This window comes from Mastigoproctus giganteus, chromosome 3 (genome assembly GCF_048544385.1).
Source record: "Mastigoproctus giganteus isolate SK-2022 chromosome 3, ASM4854438v1, whole genome shotgun sequence".
NCBI classification, from domain to species: domain Eukaryota; kingdom Metazoa; phylum Arthropoda; class Arachnida; order Uropygi; family Thelyphonidae; genus Mastigoproctus; species Mastigoproctus giganteus.
Window position 1 is genome coordinate 92,585,065 of NC_143577.1, and position 20,149 is coordinate 92,605,213.

Consider the following 20,149-nt stretch of genomic DNA (forward strand, 5'->3'; position numbering starts at 1 on the left):
GTTCAACTGAATATTGGTGTGCATTTAAAGCAGTGTGTTTTTTTTTTTCAACCTTTTTTTTTTTTTAATTATCGCCCCCAAAGGGCTTTTTTAGACAATTTTTTTTTTAATCCCATGAAATTTTAAACAAGAAAATACCTTATACTTACTCTCTTTTTATTCAATGGGACCCCTGAGCCTGATGCTTCTTAGCTAAAAGTTCAAATGTTCGGTATGATGTTAGTAAATTTAATTCTAATGTCTCCTGTTGAACATATATCAATTCTGTTTCTTTCCTAAGTTGATATTTTATTTACTGAACTAAAACCACTTTCAATCCTATAAGACGTTGGAAAACAAAGAAGTGCTTTGGCCATTTCAGACCACACTGTTGAATAAACTTTAGTTGTTTTGGTCCCCACAACTCAGTCATTCCACCTTTTTAGAATTTACATTTGCATCCTTCGTTACATTTTAATTCAACGAGTTCTTGAATTTCTTCACTAGCAGACCCGGCATCGATTCGATCTAACGTCCATGGCTTCAGTTCAAAAGAATCTGAAATTTTATTCTTCATTTCATCTTTTAAAGAATACAAATGATCTGAATAATTCTTAAGATCATTCTCGCTGAGTTATTCATTGATTTCAGCTAACTCTTGCATACCACGAAATTGTTTTCTCGTTAAATTGGTTTCAAATATTTCTAGTTTTTTAGTGAAAGCTTTTAATAGGCGTTTGCAGTCTATCACCGCAATTAACTTCCCTTGAAGTTGAAGTGATATTTCATTAATTAAGTTTTCGAAAAATCGAAACCATATAGTATATGTTGTTTTTGTGTTTACTGATCTCCTTTGCTAAATCTGTCTCCCCCTTCGCTTTATAAAAAACTAATTATCGTATCAAAAAAGGTTTACAAATCTTGTTACACAGTTCCCTTTAGAAAGCCACCTGACTTCTGCATGTAAAAGAAGCCTTGCATACAGTCATCATTATCAACACATTTTTTTCTGAAAAGGTCACATAGCATATCATATTTGCTATGTGACTTTATTTTATTGATGGTTTTAATAACTGTACTGAGAGTTCTGTACTGATAAAGAACTGACTAATATGTTTTTTGCAATCAGATAATGTCGGTACACAATGCAGTGCATTGCAAGAACTTCGGGACATACAATACTTCCTTTAGGTGGGCTATAAAACCTTTGTCTTCCAACCATGGAGGTAGCACCATCAGTGGCACGGATACCAAAATTTCCAATGGTACTTGTTTTTCATCAAACCATGTTTTTACAGCAGCTCCAGTGGATGCTTCAGTATAGGAATGGATGCTCCAGTACAGTCAGTTTCTATAGATTTTACAAACAACATTTCTTCTTGCAATTTACAATCATCCTTGAAATAACGAACGTATGCCATTAGAAGGGCCTTATTGTCAGTAACTGTGGATTCATCAATCTGATTAGAAAATTTTCTCGTTTTTATATTTATCAATTAGCTGTTCCTCAATGTTAAATGACCTCATCGATTCATCTTCGAATTGAATCGTTGCTCAGTGGCAATGCTTTGAAAATACTGGAAGGATTTTGATGCATCACTGTTGAAATTGCAATTTCTAATGCGAGTTGTATGACAGTCTCAGCACCTGTATGAGCACTACCAGTTTTTGCAATGATTTCTGCAATTTTATAAGACGCAATCATTCCATCGCCATTTATTTATGTGTTATCTTAAATAAGAAGTAAGTGTTACATTGCTCAAAATTCTGTTTTAAATTTGTAAAATATTCGACATGTTTACCAACTTTATCAGGACGTTTCCTCTTTAAGTGATATAAGAGTCTTGATGGTTTCATAGCCTCATTTGAAAAAACTATTACGCATTAGACACATTGGCTGTCTTTAGGCTAATGGGCTTTCAATAAAACCATAAGCTAGATATTCATCCAGATACTTTTTCTTTTCAGCACTTGACATGACTGATGATGGGTTGAATAACTACAAAGAATTAAATAATAAAATATAAACTATTTTTATTTAACTTTCATAGCCCATGTCACTCACAAAAGCACTGATGATCAAAAATAAACAACTTTAGCATAGGCATATGATGCAAGAAAGCAAGCTAATATAACATCAGCCATAAAAAAAATAATAAAATTTTTTTTAAAAATCCGATTTCACCCGTCCATCCACTCCAAATGTTTGTCTAGTTCTGACTTGAACTTATTTAAGTTGTTGACCTCCTCTACGACAGATAGGAGTGTGTTCCAACTATCAACCACCACCTAGCTAAAGGCAAATTTCCGCACACCTATTCTACAATTGTCTTTTCTCAATTTTAATTTGTCTCCTCATGTGAGTAATATGAGCAAGACGAAGAATCCCATCGGCATTGAGCTTGCTCAAACCTTTCAAGGCTTTATACACCTCAATCAGATCACCTCGCACATGGTCTCCAGATGCTGCAATTTGCAGAACTTAAGCCTTTCTTCGTAAGAGCAACCCGTTGTTCCACTCACCAATCTCATTTCCCTTCTCTGTACTCGTTCCAGCAGCTCTACATCCTTCCTAAAATGAGTCTTCCAAACCTGTACGCAGTATGCAAGGTGTGGTCTGACCATTGTCTTATACAAGGGAATAATCACCTCTTTATCCCTGCTAGCAAAATTCCTGTATATCATTGATAAGACCAATGATCTGCTCAGAAAACTTCATATCTGACTGCACAATTACCCCAGGTGTTTTTCATTCTCCATTACCCTGAGTGTAAATCCACCCAGTTGGTACATTACTCTGGGGTTACTGCTACCCATATGCAGTACTTTACATTTATCAATGTTAAACGAAGTCCACGAAGAGCAGTATCCATTGATTATCATTCTTTGTCTTCTTCCACTCAACCATCCTTTTATCCATTGTAGCAACTTGCACTTAATGCCATGCTACTCCAATTTGTACAGTAGTCTTCCGTATGCAACAGTATCAAGAGTACAACTTCCACAAGGAAACAATAAATCAATACTAATCGTCACTTAGAAAGTAGAAACAATAGATTGAAACATTTCCTCATCCCATCCATGCCTCATATATTGACCACAGAAACAAAAGAATGAATAAATAAACCACGCCCACCATGCCGCAGCTCTTGGAAAGGCACAAACGCCAAGCATTGCGGAGACATTATCTCTGAAAGCACTTTCTTTTATCAAAATTTCTCATTCACTCCTAATATAATATACATGACCCATATGTTAAAAATCGGTTGTCTCAGGGAAGAGGAAAACCCAATAAGAGAAATTAAATATTAATGAATAAGATTTTGTCGGATAGAGTTGAACTTTGGAGGGCCACAAATCATTGTAATACCCATGATTTTTTCGCCCCCCAAAAATCAATTTTCGCCCCCGTTGAGAACCCCTGATTTAAAGCAATGAGGTAACCTTCGCCGTGCTTAGGAAACATGGTGAAAAGATTGGATTTGGACAACACAGAAGATGATCAACAGCTGTGAATGTGTTTATGTGCTAGCGCTTCCCTGTGCTACTATATTATGAAAAAAAAAAAAATGAAAATGGCAAAAATGAATGGGTTACTTTTCGATAATTATATTTTTTTATTTTTAATTATGTATATAAAACAGCATTTTAATCCCGGTAGCAACAGCGCATGTGTAAGCTATCAGAGAGCAACATCACAAATAATATACTACACCATAATGAACACAACGATATAAAAATCTATAAATTATATTAAATTATCACTATAAGTTGACTTCATCATCCTATAGTGATACTTGTTAATTGTAAAATTCCATTTCGATGTCTTTAAAAATGTAAAGAAATCTGCAAAGGATCTAAATCTTAAATATTAATTAAATTTAAATATTTAAAAGTCGTACTAAATTGTCTACAATCTTTAAAAAAAAAACAAAAAAAAAAACATCGAATTCTTCTGTATTGAGTATTTTATGTATAAGTTATTTTATGTTTCTGTTAGTAAAGAACTAAGTTTATAGAAATCCAAAGGTTTATTAATCTCTTCTTGATGAACCCCATCGCATTCAAAATATTTTGTTCGATTATTCTCTAAGTTTATGGGAGAACGTTATTTATTTCAGTTTATCTGTACATAGTCAACACTGAACAATAAGATAAAAGAGTGAAACAGCTTCGATAGGTTACAGAATCAAGTAAAAATTCTCTGTTTCTGCAACCTATAGCAGCATAGACTCAGAGGAGTCAGACATTAGAGGTCAAATTATACTCAGCACCGAGCACTGAAGGAACTCAATTGTTAAACTGGTACATCTCGAAGATTGACAATTTATGGCAACCCTCTGCTTCCTATCTTTTATTCAGTCTACAATCTACCGTAGGATCTTATCAATAATAGCTCCACCTTTTAGAACATTTTATCCGCTTTTTAAAGAATAAATTGGTAGAGTTTGTCTCGATTTGCGTGCATGACTGATTTTTTTTTTTTTTTTTTCACGAGTAAGATAACTGGTGATGGAATACACGCAATTTACAAACATTTGTAACAACACAATCCATAAAACAAAAAAGCCTTAGTTCTCACCATAATTCTCAACCACTAGTTTGAACATATCCCTCGAATAATGCATGGATTATTGGAAATATGGAGGCTGCAGCATTATGTTCACTGTTAATATTAATGTTGCACAAGCTGCAATGGCTTTACATCCAGTTTCCTAAAAGTTCTTACCAGATATGATGATCGCTGGAGACGATGTATGCTGATGCTGCTGAATCTCCAGGATACAAAAGATCGCCAGTCTGGCGATCTTTACAATCTTTGAACATCTGTACATATTCAAAAGAAATTAGTAGCGTAAATTCCTGAATGCCTCGATTATAATTTTCTAGAGCTACAGGATGCTGCTGCATCCAGTTTTCAAAAGTATTCGCCATGATTCCAAAACACAGTCTCTTTGCGGAACAGGACAACGGCCAGTTAGTGACGCAACTCATTCCTTTTCTCGAGGAAAATAGCCTCAGGTGGAACTTGTTTCGTGCTGCTCACTACACATTCGTAAAGCTTTCAGGACGATTTTTCTAGTTTCGCATTCCAGCCTCTTTAAATGACAACGAAGTCCAACTAATTCTACTGTTTACATCCCCACCTATCTCTCTCTCTATGTAACCTTTATTTATTGATGCGATTACATGCGACCTTCAAGAGAAAACTGAAGTACTTTTGTGAACGTTATTATCCGAACAAAATACCTCACTTTTGTATCATTCAAACAATTGTTAAGTGTCCCTACATTCCGCTGAAATCGCTTCAAGGCATAAAAGGTACATACGAATATTTCGACCTGAGTTCCAAGCTTAGGCGGAACCGGGTCATTCAAGTTGAGAATGACCTCTACTTTGAAATGCAGCTGCCTACCAACGCCCGCAGAACTCGTGAAACTGATTTCTTCCAGCAGTAAAAATAAATGCACGAACACAGGAAAAATACCCGACTGCTGTTGGTATTCCAGAGATAAGAGTTTATTAATTTAAACTATTGGACATCAATATTAACAGAAGGTTTGACAGTTACTGGCAAGGACGCAACAAGCACTCACTGGGTCAGGGATAATATTTAGCAACGCCCTCCCCTGACTTCCTACTTAATTAACAATGTATTATCTTGATAACCACGGAACTGTCTGCTTGAAGAACATTTTGATAAAGCAAGTCGCTCTTTGTGTAAACGTGAAGGTCCAGATCAATAAATTTCCCTGGATTAGTAAAATCTAATAGTGGTCTTGAGGTCTGCTATGTATTATCCAGACTTTAGGATTGAATCTAACAGAAGGATATTAAATTAGGAAGTATTTGTTGATTATGGAACAGCAGTATTCATTTTTAAACAAGCATCTAATACCACTGTTTGTCGCGCAGACTCTTTGTGGCCTGCAACCAACGCATGCTCTTAGACACGGTTAACACAGTTAGTCGCACCTCTTTATCACAATAGCAGCTAAGCAGAGTTCGTATTCTTGGGCCACATAACGATCCGTTTGTGTTCTTTGCTTAGTGATCCGTGAAGGACAAGATGCAACACAGATATTATAATAATAAGGAAGTGACTATCAGAGACACGAAATGCCTTCGGTGATATGACAATAACCAGAGAAGCTAATTCGTAGTGTCAGAAACACTACTGAGGTTCACACGTATTTCAGAGACGACTGATATAATAATTGCAAGGGCAACAACACTGCAGATTACAGGTTAGTTATCTGGAGCAACTTGTAAATAGCTGCAGGATAAGAGTACAACAACCAATGTGAAGGTTGGATTTCGGCATTCTTCAGCGCAGAATGGGATCCCCTTGAACCGAAAAATGGGAATGGAAAATCCTTACCTCAAAACATGTGCACGCTTCAGCCACTACCTCTCTGCAACCGTGTGTGAAATCGATCAACACGCCTGAAGGCACATATACGTAGCTGTATGTTGTACACCCGGTTACCACTTTCTGTTTTCTATTATGTTAATAAAATCATACAGATCATTAACAAAATACGGATTAAAAAGTTCAACGAGTCCAACACCGTATTCATCCTCTTTCTTTCAAAAGATCTGTATATCATTGGGTAAAAACGTGGCAGCGAGCACGTGGGCTGTGTAAAAACGTGGCTCATCACACATCCTGGTATACTCTATATTAGTTACGAGTGTGAGAGAATGTATTATTGGATTTATTGTTTGAAATGCATATATTTTATAATGCTTTAGTAAATTGCCTCATTATTACAACTGTCATTACAGGGTGGGATAAAAATGGTGACTACTGTTATCGTTTCTTTGACATTCGACACTCGTGGACGCGAGCAGCAGAAGTATGTCGCAGGTAAGTTATAGTAAAAATATCATTCATTTCATAAAGTATTTAAATTTATGTTAAAGAACTAAAGATATAATTAATTTATTTGAAACTACATTGATAATACTGAAGCTTGAAGCAGAATATTTCATCGTAATATAATGCTATGCGTGTGAATACCTCATGGGGCGACTTTTGTTTTGTATAATTAAAAAAAAAAAAAAAAAACTCATCCCACATACTCAGTGCAAACATAGACTTACGATATTTATCCTATGAAAAATATTTAAAATCCTTTAAATTTATAAAGCAACAGTCATTACTTTCATATTATAAATGTTTTTGTTCCACAAAAGTCTTGAAGAAAATAGTACTGAAGTGAACATCGATGGGAAACATCAAATAACATTTGCAGAGGCGAGAAAGAAATTTCCATATTTTGATTACACCCATAACATTCATATAATCTCCAAAAAAGATTTAGGCATCAGTTTTCTTTGCAAATAGTTTTTCTCTGCACGTTAGGATCACACAGCATCCTAAAAAAAACATATATTGACAGTCACAAACAGCGATTGAAAAGTCTCCCTGCAGAGAACTACATACAATATTCATTTTATTGGCAAACATTTTACTAAATATTTACAAACACTCATCATCAGCCATTTTCAATCCACTGCAGGATGAAGGCCTCTCCAGTAACTTTCCAGTTCCTTCTGTTTTGTGCAATGGCCATCCATTTACTACCCACGAACTCGTGAATTTCATCTGTCCATCTCCGTCGTTGTCTTCCAGGTTTTCTTCTAGCTTTATCCTATCTATCTTTACAAACACTACATTTAGAGTAAATGCTGTCCACCGTTTTCTTCACTCAGAAACTCCAAAATTATCGTTGAGTTATAAACAGCGAAAAAAGTATACAAAATATGTGCCAATAGCTACCGTAGAGACCTTTCGATCACACTGTAGAAATTATTAGTACGCGAGAGATTAATATGGAAGCAACCGCAATCAGGGGCCAACTCTCGGGCACGACGAAACTAACCATTCTATCCTTTTTATACAGAAGTGGGACGACATTGTCTTGTTTGTATTCAGGCTGATAAAAGCCTTGATACTTCATTTAACGTTTAAACACAACTTGTTATTTGTAATTTTGAAAATTTTGAATTGAAAAATAATACTAAATATATACATCACGAGTAATTAATAATAACGTACAAATTTGGTTAGTAAATTCTCATCTGTTTATTTATAAAGTGCTTAAGCTTTAAAGAAATATCAGTTTCGTGAAGTGAGTTTTCTAACTCACTTCACTTTCTATAAAAGTGTCAGAGAAAAGATCCAGGCCATCCGGTTATTACAAACGATTCCTACAACCGTGACTCTTTATGGGCATGGGCGTCGTCAGGGAGGGGCAAACTTGTCCCTCTGGATTTTAGACATTGCTTTTTACATTCCTTCATAATTTTTTTATTAAATAATGAACAACCCTCCCTTCACTAAAAAAATTGCCGATTGATGTTCGTGGATGTTGACTAGCTGCTATTTTTTTCGTTTCATAGTAGTAATTTCAGCGTTTATATGATACAGAAATGCCCCCAAGAACACTAACTGTGCTATATCACGATAGCTTAAGTCCTCTCTGTCTGTCTCTTTGTATTTTTTACCTTTACTGCATTTCAATAATCAATCAATGTCCCAGCCGACAACCCGAAATGAATGACTAACCCCAGTGTTAATAGCAGATATTCTTCTTCTTTTTTTTATTTTTTCTCTCGTCAGGAAACTGCCCTACTTTGTAGATTAGATCCGATTACAATAATACCAAAGTTTCCGGGTAAATGTCCTCCATTCTTAACAGTATATAACGGAAGAAAAATTAAAATGGGTTCTATGGGCCAGCTTTCTTTCTCTTCCGCTGTCCTGTCTACATGTTATCGTAGTAAATGAATTGCAGTAAATCCAGTCCGACTTGTCATTAGAAGGTTCATAATTAATCCTTTTCATTTGTGATAACCGGGTTGAGACAGCTGCTTTTCCGTTATTAATGGAGATACGTTAATTACATCTACTAAGGAATGATTTTGTGCCAGCAGAATATAGTTCGCATAATTAATGTGTTTGTTCGGTAAATTTGTTTATTGATAACTGCATATATTTTTTGCTTTTCGAAGTATTTATAGCGATAATTATATTAATTTCATTTAGACAGCGCCAAACTGGAAGATTATAAATGTATACAGAAAGAAAAGGTAATTATCCTCAGTGAGAAGGAAATGCTTTCTATACTGCACCATTGCAACTGCGATGGTGCAATTGAAATTATGATATAACACATGTATTATGAATACCGTTATTGATGGCTATGCTATGGATAAAAAACAAACAGAAACCTGGCGAAGCAGTGTATTTAGGTTTTGGCAAAACTGTAGTGTTGGCATACTGTATTCATGACGTAGTATTATGATAGATGGGCTGAATATATATCGTCTGCAAGTCCAGGGGTTGCCCCTGCCAAAGACTATATCTATTCCCTACTATACCCGGCTGCTTCTTCGTGGCGGTGGGCTGGCAACGTGGGGTCCCACTAGAGGCCCCGCGGCTAAATTCCAGAGGAACAACACAACCTAACACTACACTATGTAGACTAACATCAAAACTCACACTATTCCTGACATTTGAAGAGTGTACTGCAGAGTATACTACACGAAGTTAGGGGGAACCCCCAGTGCCATTTTACAAGAAACGCTATACCATCTGCAAGTTTCTGGCATAATATTAAGGTGTTGGTGCAGGTTTATACTCTCTTTTTGGATTAAAGGTAGCATATGATAACCTAGATGCTTTCACATTCCCCCTTGAACATCGTGAGGCACTATTATAGAACTGAAGGCAACCTGCTCCAAATACTAAATGCTGCGTTTCAGAACAGAAATATAATTATAAGTATTCAACACTAGAATTATCAAGCTCGCTTCATCATCAAGAGGGGAGTACCGAAGGAGGGATACTGTTCTCACTACTTTTCACAACAGATTTGGAGCCACAGAAGCAATATTCTAGCCAATGTACAAATCTAAGAAGCGGAAACATATTAGAAAGCAATATGGCTCAGAATAAATAACACCAGTATGACACAGATGACGGTAATAAATAGGAAAATTAAAAATGTTATAGAAATTCTTAATAATGGGGAGAGTGTTAAAAAATGGTATGCATACATACAGATCTAGGATTGATATGGGACGAAGGACTCGTATTTCAATCCCAATTTTTGAAAAATGAAAACAAAAATTTGTCGCATTGTGACCTATCACGCAGCGGCTAACAAGAATTAAATTTTCTAAAACTGGTAACGTTATACATGCAGCCTGCTGCCCTGTATGCCACTATAATCTGGCCAGCTGCTCGCCACGTTTGCAGAAACAACTATCTTTCGTTCTAGTATTGGATACTTCGTTGGCTCAACAGAGTGGCGAGTTGGCCATTTATCATATCAAAGTCTATTATGCTCATCAATTTGAGTTGCTTTCATGAGGATGCTTCTATTGCTAAAGATGCTCGTATAATTAATCACAGGCGCCTCCGTAGCCAGGTGGACAGGAGCACACGCTTCTTGACTAGACCGGGGTTCGAGCCTGTGACCACCAAATACGGAGGATGCTAATGCTCCTAAAAACCAAATAACAACAACAAAACAACATAATTAATCACAAGCCGACTGGATACACCTAATACCAAAGGTCTTACCGTAGGTCCCAGGAGCATGCGTGATCAGAATGAGCAAATTCACATCCCACTACACGAACTGGACAATCTTGATAGTTTGCAAAGATAATTTCCGACCAACAACTAATTCTTCACATACATTAAGAAAAAATAATACTGTATATCTCTAGATAAAATACTATAAACACCTCAAAATAGATCCTAATAACTTGTATGTCAATAAAAATAAATACAGGAAAGAAACTTTATCTATCTTATATACCCTGGCCAATTTACCCAAAGAACCCATAGTACTTAGTACCGTACATGGGTTGAAGGTTGAGAAGATGCCTGTTGACATTAGACTCGAATTTCTGTTGATTGTAATTTTCAGAAAATATGTATGAAGGGAAAGTGTTCCGGAAAGCGGAAGTTAAAGGAATAAATGAGAAAGAAGAAAAGTTGGTTCTGTGAGCTTGCAGTTGGACAGTAAAAGAAAACTGGTTGCGACACATGTTCGGACTGTTTTGGAAGAGAGAAAGCGGGAATTATGGAAGCAAATTCAGAAAAATAGTGCCCATGAAAGTATCTATAGAAAAGGCATGAAATAAAATGTCTGTGAGACAGAGAGTGGAGAGACTCTGTTAGAGATGAGTCATTAATTAAAGTAACTGTCTTCTTTTGAATGGAATCTAGAAGTCTGAGAGAGGTTTTGGAGGCACTGCCCCAAATGTGGGACCATATTGCATGGTAGGGCGAATTTGCGATTTGTACAGAGTGAACAGCTGTTTGAGAAATGTAATGCCGAGAGATAAAGAGAAACCCCAGTTTTTCAGATGCAGAGGAAGCAATATTCGTGATGTACTTATGTCAAGTCAGGGTAATCCCCAATAAAGATATGTGATTTGTCTAGAAATCAGAAGATAAGCATAAGAGCAGCAGAATCTTTTTTGGGAGACAGGAAAGAAGTCTTATATCTCGCAAAGTTTTAGAAGGATTGAAATCAACTAAGTTAGCATCGCCCCACTAGAGAATTACCTGGAGATCAGCATTTAGAGAATTGGTAGCGGGTATTCGAGAAGTTGAGGTTATTTGTGCAAGGCAAGATGTCTCAAACTGGAAGGTGGAATACAATGTGCTATCATCAGCAAAATTATGCATAGGACTTCCGGTCAATGGAAGTGCAATGGGAGTACAACATACTACAAAGAAATAACTGACTCGGCCCCTTTTGTGTAGAGGGATGAATAATTACCTCGACAAACTTTACTTTTTCGGTTGCTTTTCGAGAATTTTGAATCTAAATACAATAATTATTAACAAAAACTTGTCATCGCAAGACTTCAACTGTGTCTTATATACAAAGTTGAGATTACAAGATTTTGTAATTTCATCCACTAGCCCAGTGGCTGTCAAGGGGTTTTCATTTTGGTAATCCATTGATATCAATAATAATGATCATTACGGCGTTTACTCGAAAGAATTAAATTTTTAATTATATTTTTAAATATCAGCTCTCTACAGCCGATATAATAAAATAAAAATAGTCCATGAAGCTGCAATTACCGTCTCTCCTTTTTTTTTTTTCCGAAAACACAATGTGAACAAATCATTTCGAGTTGTAATTGGGCTTATCATTATCACCTTAGCATTATAACAGCTTTTATTAATCCATTCATCTTTTCCCTTATTAAGCTGCGATGAAAAGCTAGCGAAAAAATGAATTAACTTTCAGTATTTCCCCATCACTCCACTGTAAAAAAAAAAAAAAAAAAAAGCTACTTAATATCCTTTTGTTCTTATCTGTCTCTTTTTTTTTTTTAATTTATTTGATTCGTGTCCTTTCTGTACTTAACAAACAAGTTACGCTGAAATTGTCAAAACAGGTTGTCCCATTTCTCTTACCAGACTGCAGGATTTCTTTCTTTAATGTACATAGTTATTTATTTACGATTATTTTGTTCTGTTCATAGGGACATGCATAATAACAGTCAGGCGGCACATGACGCGTGTCCATAGGTGATATGCATCAATCGTTTTGTTAAAAGTCTCCCTCCAAGACCGAATATGTGATTCTGATACCCCTAAAACTAAAACGTATCCACTATTTTCCAATAAAATTAAGCGCATATTTTTATTCATATATTGTACATACGAATTATCGTAAACTAGAAATGCTAACAGAGTTTACGAAGCTAATTTATATCACATGCAGGCCTGACACAAATTCATGAGCCTCTACAAACTCATTCTCGCCCTTCACCCCCTCAAAGACTTTATTAGTCGAGTCCCCTACCAAACCGGGTCCAGGGAAGCTGTTCCTTTTTTTTTTCCCAGTCGTAGTGAGCCCTAATCGCCATTAGCGGAAAAAAAAAAAAAAAAGTGGGGGCGGCCAACTTAGACCCAGAAACCGCGTGATAAAGAGTAAGACACTGCAAATCTTTGCTTAGTTCTTGACACGAAACACTAATTTAAAGACAAGAGCGGCGGCGTGTTTCTTTATTCAATTCTTTGCGCTGACTTCGGCGAGTAACGTTGCACAGGGACTGTTCTCCGAGAATATTTTTACCTTTCAGGCGCATGACCTCGCTAAAGGCTAACTTTCAGATATTAGCATAACCTGTTTCTAAACCAGTTAGTTTCCGAGACTCAGCATTAAGTGTTTTCCGCCCCTAGTCACGACCTAATGACTCCAAGACGCGGTCGTAGCTCTAGGAGTCTGTATTCATTCCTATTTCCTGTGCTGCTATTTTCTAGAATCCTTGCATGTTTCTTTCCAAATATTATTGGACTAACCGGAAGCATACAATTAGTTCTGCTCCCACCCACCCAATTAAATATCTTTCAATGTAACATTTTTCATTCTATATCTGCTCAGGAAATAATAATTTTCAGAAAAAAAGAAACTGTGGACGAAATACTGATATCACAGTGCGGAAATACATCCCCAGAATAAGATTTAAAGAACAGAACCAGAAATCCCGAGATCCTTATTATTTTTACACGCTAGCATTACAAAATAAACGAATAGGCCACTACAACATAACACTAAAAATTGAATTCACTTTTTCCTGAACAGAATGTTGACATTAACTGAAAAAAAGTTGTCTCACCAAATTGAGACATAAAAACAGTTATTTAAAAAAAATAATAAACAATAATTATCGCCCAGTTTTAATTTTTTAACCTGTATTGAATGAGACTTTTTTTTTATCATAATGGAATCTGAAAGGCTATTTTTTTTTTCAAAATCTAATTTTAATTTTAGATTTTGAAAAAAAAAATATCTGAAAGGCTATTTTTTTTTTTCAAAATCTAATTTTAATTTTAGCCCAGTTATTTTGATTCACTACTAAGAATTGTATCTGTTAAATTGCGCATTAGCTTTTTGTCAAAATCACATCGGATAAGCTTGGAATTAGCCCTAGGATGGGATACATTAATGAGAATTGTCGCATCACTTAAAAGTCATGGAATGTGAGCACCATTCAGGTTTCAGATACTCTATCTAAATTTTATTCCCTGTCTTATATTATTGCTGTTTTTTTTTTCCTCCTGCGATAACGTTTCTTTGTTAATTTGTGTTATTCGCTTGCATTCTCTCTCGCTCTCTCTTTCCAACTTTGCTGCTAGATATCTTCGAGAAACGTGTATCTCTGTAAACAGTATGGTCTCGGTCTGTTGATGGCCTACGAAAAATAAAAGTTCTTTAAATATTCCGTAACGAAAAACACAGCGGTGATAACACTTATTGTAACTGACACACATGCGCTGTTCATTATGTGATGCAAGAGCTGTTACTGATTCATGGTATTTGTGTAATCAAAAGATAGTGCATAGACTATTATAAAACATTGGAGGAATCAACCGTTTGGCACAAGATTGGTAAAATAGCAAAGATAATGTCTAGGAAAAATAACGTAGTGTTTGCTCCAAGAAAAGTACTTTCTACAGTTTTGAAATTTCTGAATATACGAAATGATCTCACCTTTTTGTATCAAAAATATGGATGGAATATTCATGGAATTCCGTAGAGTTGAAATAATAAAGGACAGAGCAAAAGATATGCTCTTCACATGTCGTCCAAAAATCTAAAGAAGACTAAAGAAAGTTACTTCTTGTATAACTCCCTTATAGATTATTTGATAAAGTTTTTTATGCGAATGTTGGAACTGGATATGCTTCCTGATATCAACCAAAAATTACAGAAGTATCCATAGCATGCCCCTATTTTTTTTTTTTTTTTTTTTCTGAATGCGCATTGTGCGTATTTGAAGACCACCGTTTGTATTAGAGCAATTCTCAAATCTTTAAAGAAAACCTCGATCCAACTTGTTACTAAGCAAAAATAATGTTATCCCCTAATTTTGGGACGCACCATTTTGGGCTATTGGCACCATAATGAAGAAAATTACAATTGAACATTCAACAACTTGAATTTGCAACATACTGCCCGAAGTGACTCACAGATGGATCATCAAGCAAAATTTTCCCCTTGGGCCACATTTTATTTTATTTTTTAATCTGACTCGGGTTGAAAAATAAAATAAAAATTAGATAAAATTAAATTGCCATTACAAATCTATCACAATATTTAAAAAAAGGAAACATTATAATAATATAATGAAGTATTCTAAAAAATATCCTACTTTAAAATTTTAAGTACAGAACTGCGCACTGATCAGAACGTTATCGTAAACCATCATCGTAGCCAAATAATAAATGTTCATCTCCCATAGCTGCAAAACAGATCTGACAAAACGATTGTCTTGTCAGATCTATTATTCATATAGTTTCTACAATGGCGTAAAGATCACTATGGTAGAAAATATACGAATAGGAATATTACACACTAAAATACGAATGCGATGAAAAATAAAATAATTTCTTATTGCAAAATCCTCCCAACCTTTAATGTATATGTTCGTCTTAGATTTTAAGACTAATTCTTCAAATTACAAGTAAGTTAAACTATATGTATTCAAAATAATAATAATAATAATAATAATATATGGCAACCGCAAATCAATTATAACAGGCTACTCCAGATCAGCGAAAGGTTCAGCACTGACATCAGGATGCAATTTGGCATAGACAAATGCGAGAACCATGGTTTGCTTCAGGAAAATCCAGTCGGCCAAAACTAACAGCTAAGAACCAGTGAAGAGATTGAGGCCATGACACAGGGAGAGACCTATAAATATCTGGGGATGATGCAGGCTCAACAGGTGGAACACAAAGAGATCAAGGTCCGACTCACTGAAAAATACCATCAGAGACTGAGAAGCCTACTAATATCAAAGATGAATGGCGAGAACATAGTCAGAGCCATTCATCATTAGTACTAACATACTCCTTCCAGATCACAGATTGGACCAACACTGAGCTGGAGCAGATTATGAGATCGACCAGGATAATGATGACCGAGAGTCGCCAAAATCACCACCCGAGATCGACAATCGAGAGGCTGACCAAAACTCGGAAATGTATGTATGTATGTATAAGTCACAGGTTTGGTGGCACCAGGAACGTTTGTTCAACTCCGCCGTTTAAATCTGTAGCTTTTATACAGGACAACGAATTTATAATTTAGAGGGGGCAAAACAAAAAAGCCTCCACAGCAACCCATCCCGTCCGCGCAGAGAGAAGCCTCAATAACCAACCCTGTTTGTCCTCAAATGAAGGCAGATAATCCACTCTCAAGACGGAAACCCAAGGAAGCGGAGATCCCATACTCAGGAGAAAAGAGAGGAAAAAATACCCACCTCGGAAAGGAGGAGGGAGGTTTGACAGACCGCACTGAACAACAAAAGAAGGCGATTAAGAACCTGGGGATTACTTTCAAGAAAACAGAGGGCCAATCTATCAAGCAATAAGTAAGACAGATAAACAGCAAACTCCACTCACACAGACAGAAGAAACAAAGACAAAAAATGGGCGAAGAAGGCGCTCTTTAGACAGACTACATAGATGGCTTCGAATGCATGGCTCACGAGAGAGAGAGAGAGAGAGAGAGAGAGAGAGAGAGAGAGAGAGAGAGGGCTCTTTCCAGAAACCGAAGGATCCATGCTCCCCATCCCAGATTATGCAATGAACAAAACACCAGGAACTAAGGAAATACATCGCCAAGGATTCCGGAGTGACAAATGGCACTTGTCGACGATGCCACCTGTCCCCGGAAACTTTCCAGCACATCACCGCGGGATGCAGGGTAATCCCCCATACGGAGTATACTCGTAGACATGATTAAGTCGCCAGGATAATACAGCAGAAGATAGCGCGAAAATATCAGTTGATTAAAGAAATTGTACCGTATTACAAGTACGAACTCCAGGCCGTACTACAGATCCTTACTCAAAAACTATACTTGGACGGCACCATAATAACGGACAAGGCGTTTCCACACAACAGACCAGACATAACCCCAGATAAGAAGGAAATTGCTACTTATATGATCGACATAGTGGCGCCCAACACCAGCCACCTCCAGAAAACCTACGAGGAAAAGATTAGGAAATACTCAGACCTAAGACAGGAAGTCAAAGAAATGTGGCATATGGAACAAGTAATGTCCATCCCGATTGCCGAGTCAACCACCGACATGAGGCCAAAGAGCCTCCATAAGAATCTAGCAGTCATATACATCGCAGAGAACACTTACATGGAACCCCAGAAAGTTGTCAGAGAGTTCTTCGACCACTAATATTAACCCGACAAAGCAATCACCCCACGCACCTGGTGCCAGTACCCGCCGCGGGATGAGGAAAAAAAAAAAAAACTTTCGGAGAAGAAACAGAGATGTAATAATTGATAAAAGCTGCCTAAAAACAGTAGGCTTTATTCTTCAAGACACTGACGTTGCCAAGAGATCACACGAGCCTGTTGTTAGTTCATGGAAGATTAGCCATTAATGCTTGTTAATTAGTTATATTTAAACTAACTATGCTAACACGATTAGCTGACGAGAATGTACGATAAGCACTTTCCCTTAGTTAGTGAGCCTCTTTATTATCGGGGCAAACATCGTTTGATAATTGATTATCAACACAGCTGAAGCCAGTGATCCACAGCATGTACCTCATCATCATAACTTGATGTACGACAGCACTTGAGGTGTTTCTTCAGTTGATACACGTAAATTACAAAAACCTATATCGATATTTCATTTCCTCAGCTGTCTTGGCTCTATATCTAAAACAACCAATCAACCACTTTTTTTTTTTGTGGTAAACTTAGCTTTGCGTCTGAGTAGTTACCAACATGAAATGATCTAACCACCTTAATGAACCGACCTTACTAAGTATCTGGGCGGGAACAATAGAAAGCCCCCGCAGCAGAAAAAATGGAAATGAATTTCCACATCGTGTGCCTGGTATAACATTCTTCCGTCGTATAAATATTGTATTCTCGGGGTCATGCTAAGTTGCTTCTCTTCCCCATTAAAAATTATCTCAAATGGTTATAAAAACATGAAGGAACAGACTCACCAAAGATTTTACTTTCGTTTGCAGATTGTCTCAAGTAGTATTCCCTTGTTTTCAAATTGATCATCTATCAGTATTCTGATTTCTATTGAAATTCACCTTACATGATCTCATTGGCTTCATTATAATCATAGTTCTTATTTGGCTTTGTCTTGCTCCAAGTCTCATATTTATGACTTTTCTACCTTACTTTCGCTTTGCGTTATTTATATCAAATGCATTATCTCTTGTATATTCGTCAGAATCTACTTATGTATATTTATTTTTCTCCTCGAAAGGAAATGAATATGAACTTCTTTAAAGTTACAAAAAACTGATCGTTAAAATAAGTGGGTAAAATTTTGTTTCCTGCCTTCAGCGTATCAAAGCATGTCATCTTCTCTCCCACGCAAACTGTAGTCATATCTTAATTCAAAAAAGCATTGCACATTAAAACAAACGAGTCCCTGAACTATTTAATATAAAACAAAAACATAGGCCGTGAGAAATAGCACGCGATCTGGTAACAAAAGATGCGTTTCATTCTAATTGTAGAATACATCGACCTTGCAGAAAATGTGCCTGTAAAAACAATATATCTGAATTAAGTTTTTACACAATCAATTTCCGCACAGATGACCTTTTGCCTGCTCTGAATGCCACACGTATTATCACGTAAATACGTAGAAGTAGTCTCAGGAATCATTTTATGAGCCTTTGCATTGTGTATGTGATAGTTTCCACCTTGAGAAGCCGGTTTTTTAAAGTTCGTTAGGCCCAACACTGACGTGCAGGACATTCGTTAGAAACAACTCCAGGCTTCAAAGGAAATTACGTAATAATTAATTGTCTCACGGAATAGATTGATGACAGTGCCTATTTTTACCTCAGCATCACAGATGTACAACGGATCTCACAGTTTTCAAACTAAGCATGGATAATGGTTTCTGTAAGTGTTGTAATTATTTGTTTTGTGCCACACCTCTTCCGCATACCTCACGGCTGATTAAGCCCTGTGGATATCGAAAATCTTGAAAGAAATATGCGTGATCACCATTTTCGGATCAACACATGCCATGGCAATGATGCATTGGGAAGGGATGCGCGAAAAACTAATAACACAACCGCCGTTGCAGAAGTGTGTAGCTGTCTTAATTATATATAAGCCTTCTTTGTTATTTTTTTTTTAACAACTACCCATTTTAAAAATGAAATGACTAATGTCCAAATTGGATAAGACATTTATTGTTATTATTACAGTTCAATAATACGCATCAGAGCATTTATGTTACCTCCTCAGTGTTTGAAAATTATGTTCCTTAAATGGCCACCACCACCATCATTGTGAACATAGTCCTCTATTAATTTATTCTCGTATTATTTATTGCTCTGTGTAATGTTTCTGGTGATATTCTTTCAATTTCATCATGAATGTTTTGTTTCAGTTACTCAAGTGACGTTGGATGGTAAATAGACTTTGGAATAAGAAACCTCATAAAAAGAAATCATAAACAGATAAGTCTGATGACCGTGGTGGCCAATTTATGTTCCCAAATGAACTGGAAACATTTCCTTCTTCAAAATGTCCATGAAAAGGCTTGCGATATATGTTGTAGCACTGTCCTGTTGAAACCAGACATTTCATAAGTTGACTCCTTTTCGTGACGATCCCTTCTTACAGATTCTTGCAGCATGCTTTCTTACAGGGCTGAAGCTACTGTGACAGGTTAACCATTAGCATTTTCACAAAAGTATGGAGCGATGATGCCGAAAGTAGACACCCCCACACCAAACAGTTACTTTTTGGCTGTGAAGTGTTGTTCATGAAGGTGATGTGAATTTTTGACAGCCCAATATCTAAAATTTTGTTTATTTACATACCATTCAAATGAAAGTGGGATCGTCACTCATGATTTAACGATTGATTAAGTCCGGATCATAAATCTATTCCTACCTTCTGTAGGAACAGATCGCTGAAATTCAAACATGTGCCTACATCATAAACAAGTAATTACTGAGCCATTTGCATTTTATACCGATGAAACTTTAAATCGATATTCAAAATATGATGTACATTTCGTTCCGATATGTTCAATTCTTTTGATTGATGACAACGCATCTTCGAAGACTGCGTTGTAACATTCTGATTTTT

The 20,149-nt window shown here is 36.4% G+C and overlaps 1 protein-coding gene across 1 annotated transcript in view; it reads left to right on the forward strand.

Moving 5' to 3' along the window:
- The window catches only part of LOC150088154 (uncharacterized), a 611,850-nt gene that overhangs the window by 23,652 nt on the left and 568,049 nt on the right, over nucleotides 1-20,149 (forward strand). Inside the window, exon 3 of the mRNA XM_090369355.1 lies at nucleotides 6,769-6,850. Within this exon, the coding sequence (XP_090225481.1) occupies nucleotides 6,769-6,850 (82 nt within the window). The remainder of the gene's footprint in view (nucleotides 1-6,768; nucleotides 6,851-20,149) is intronic.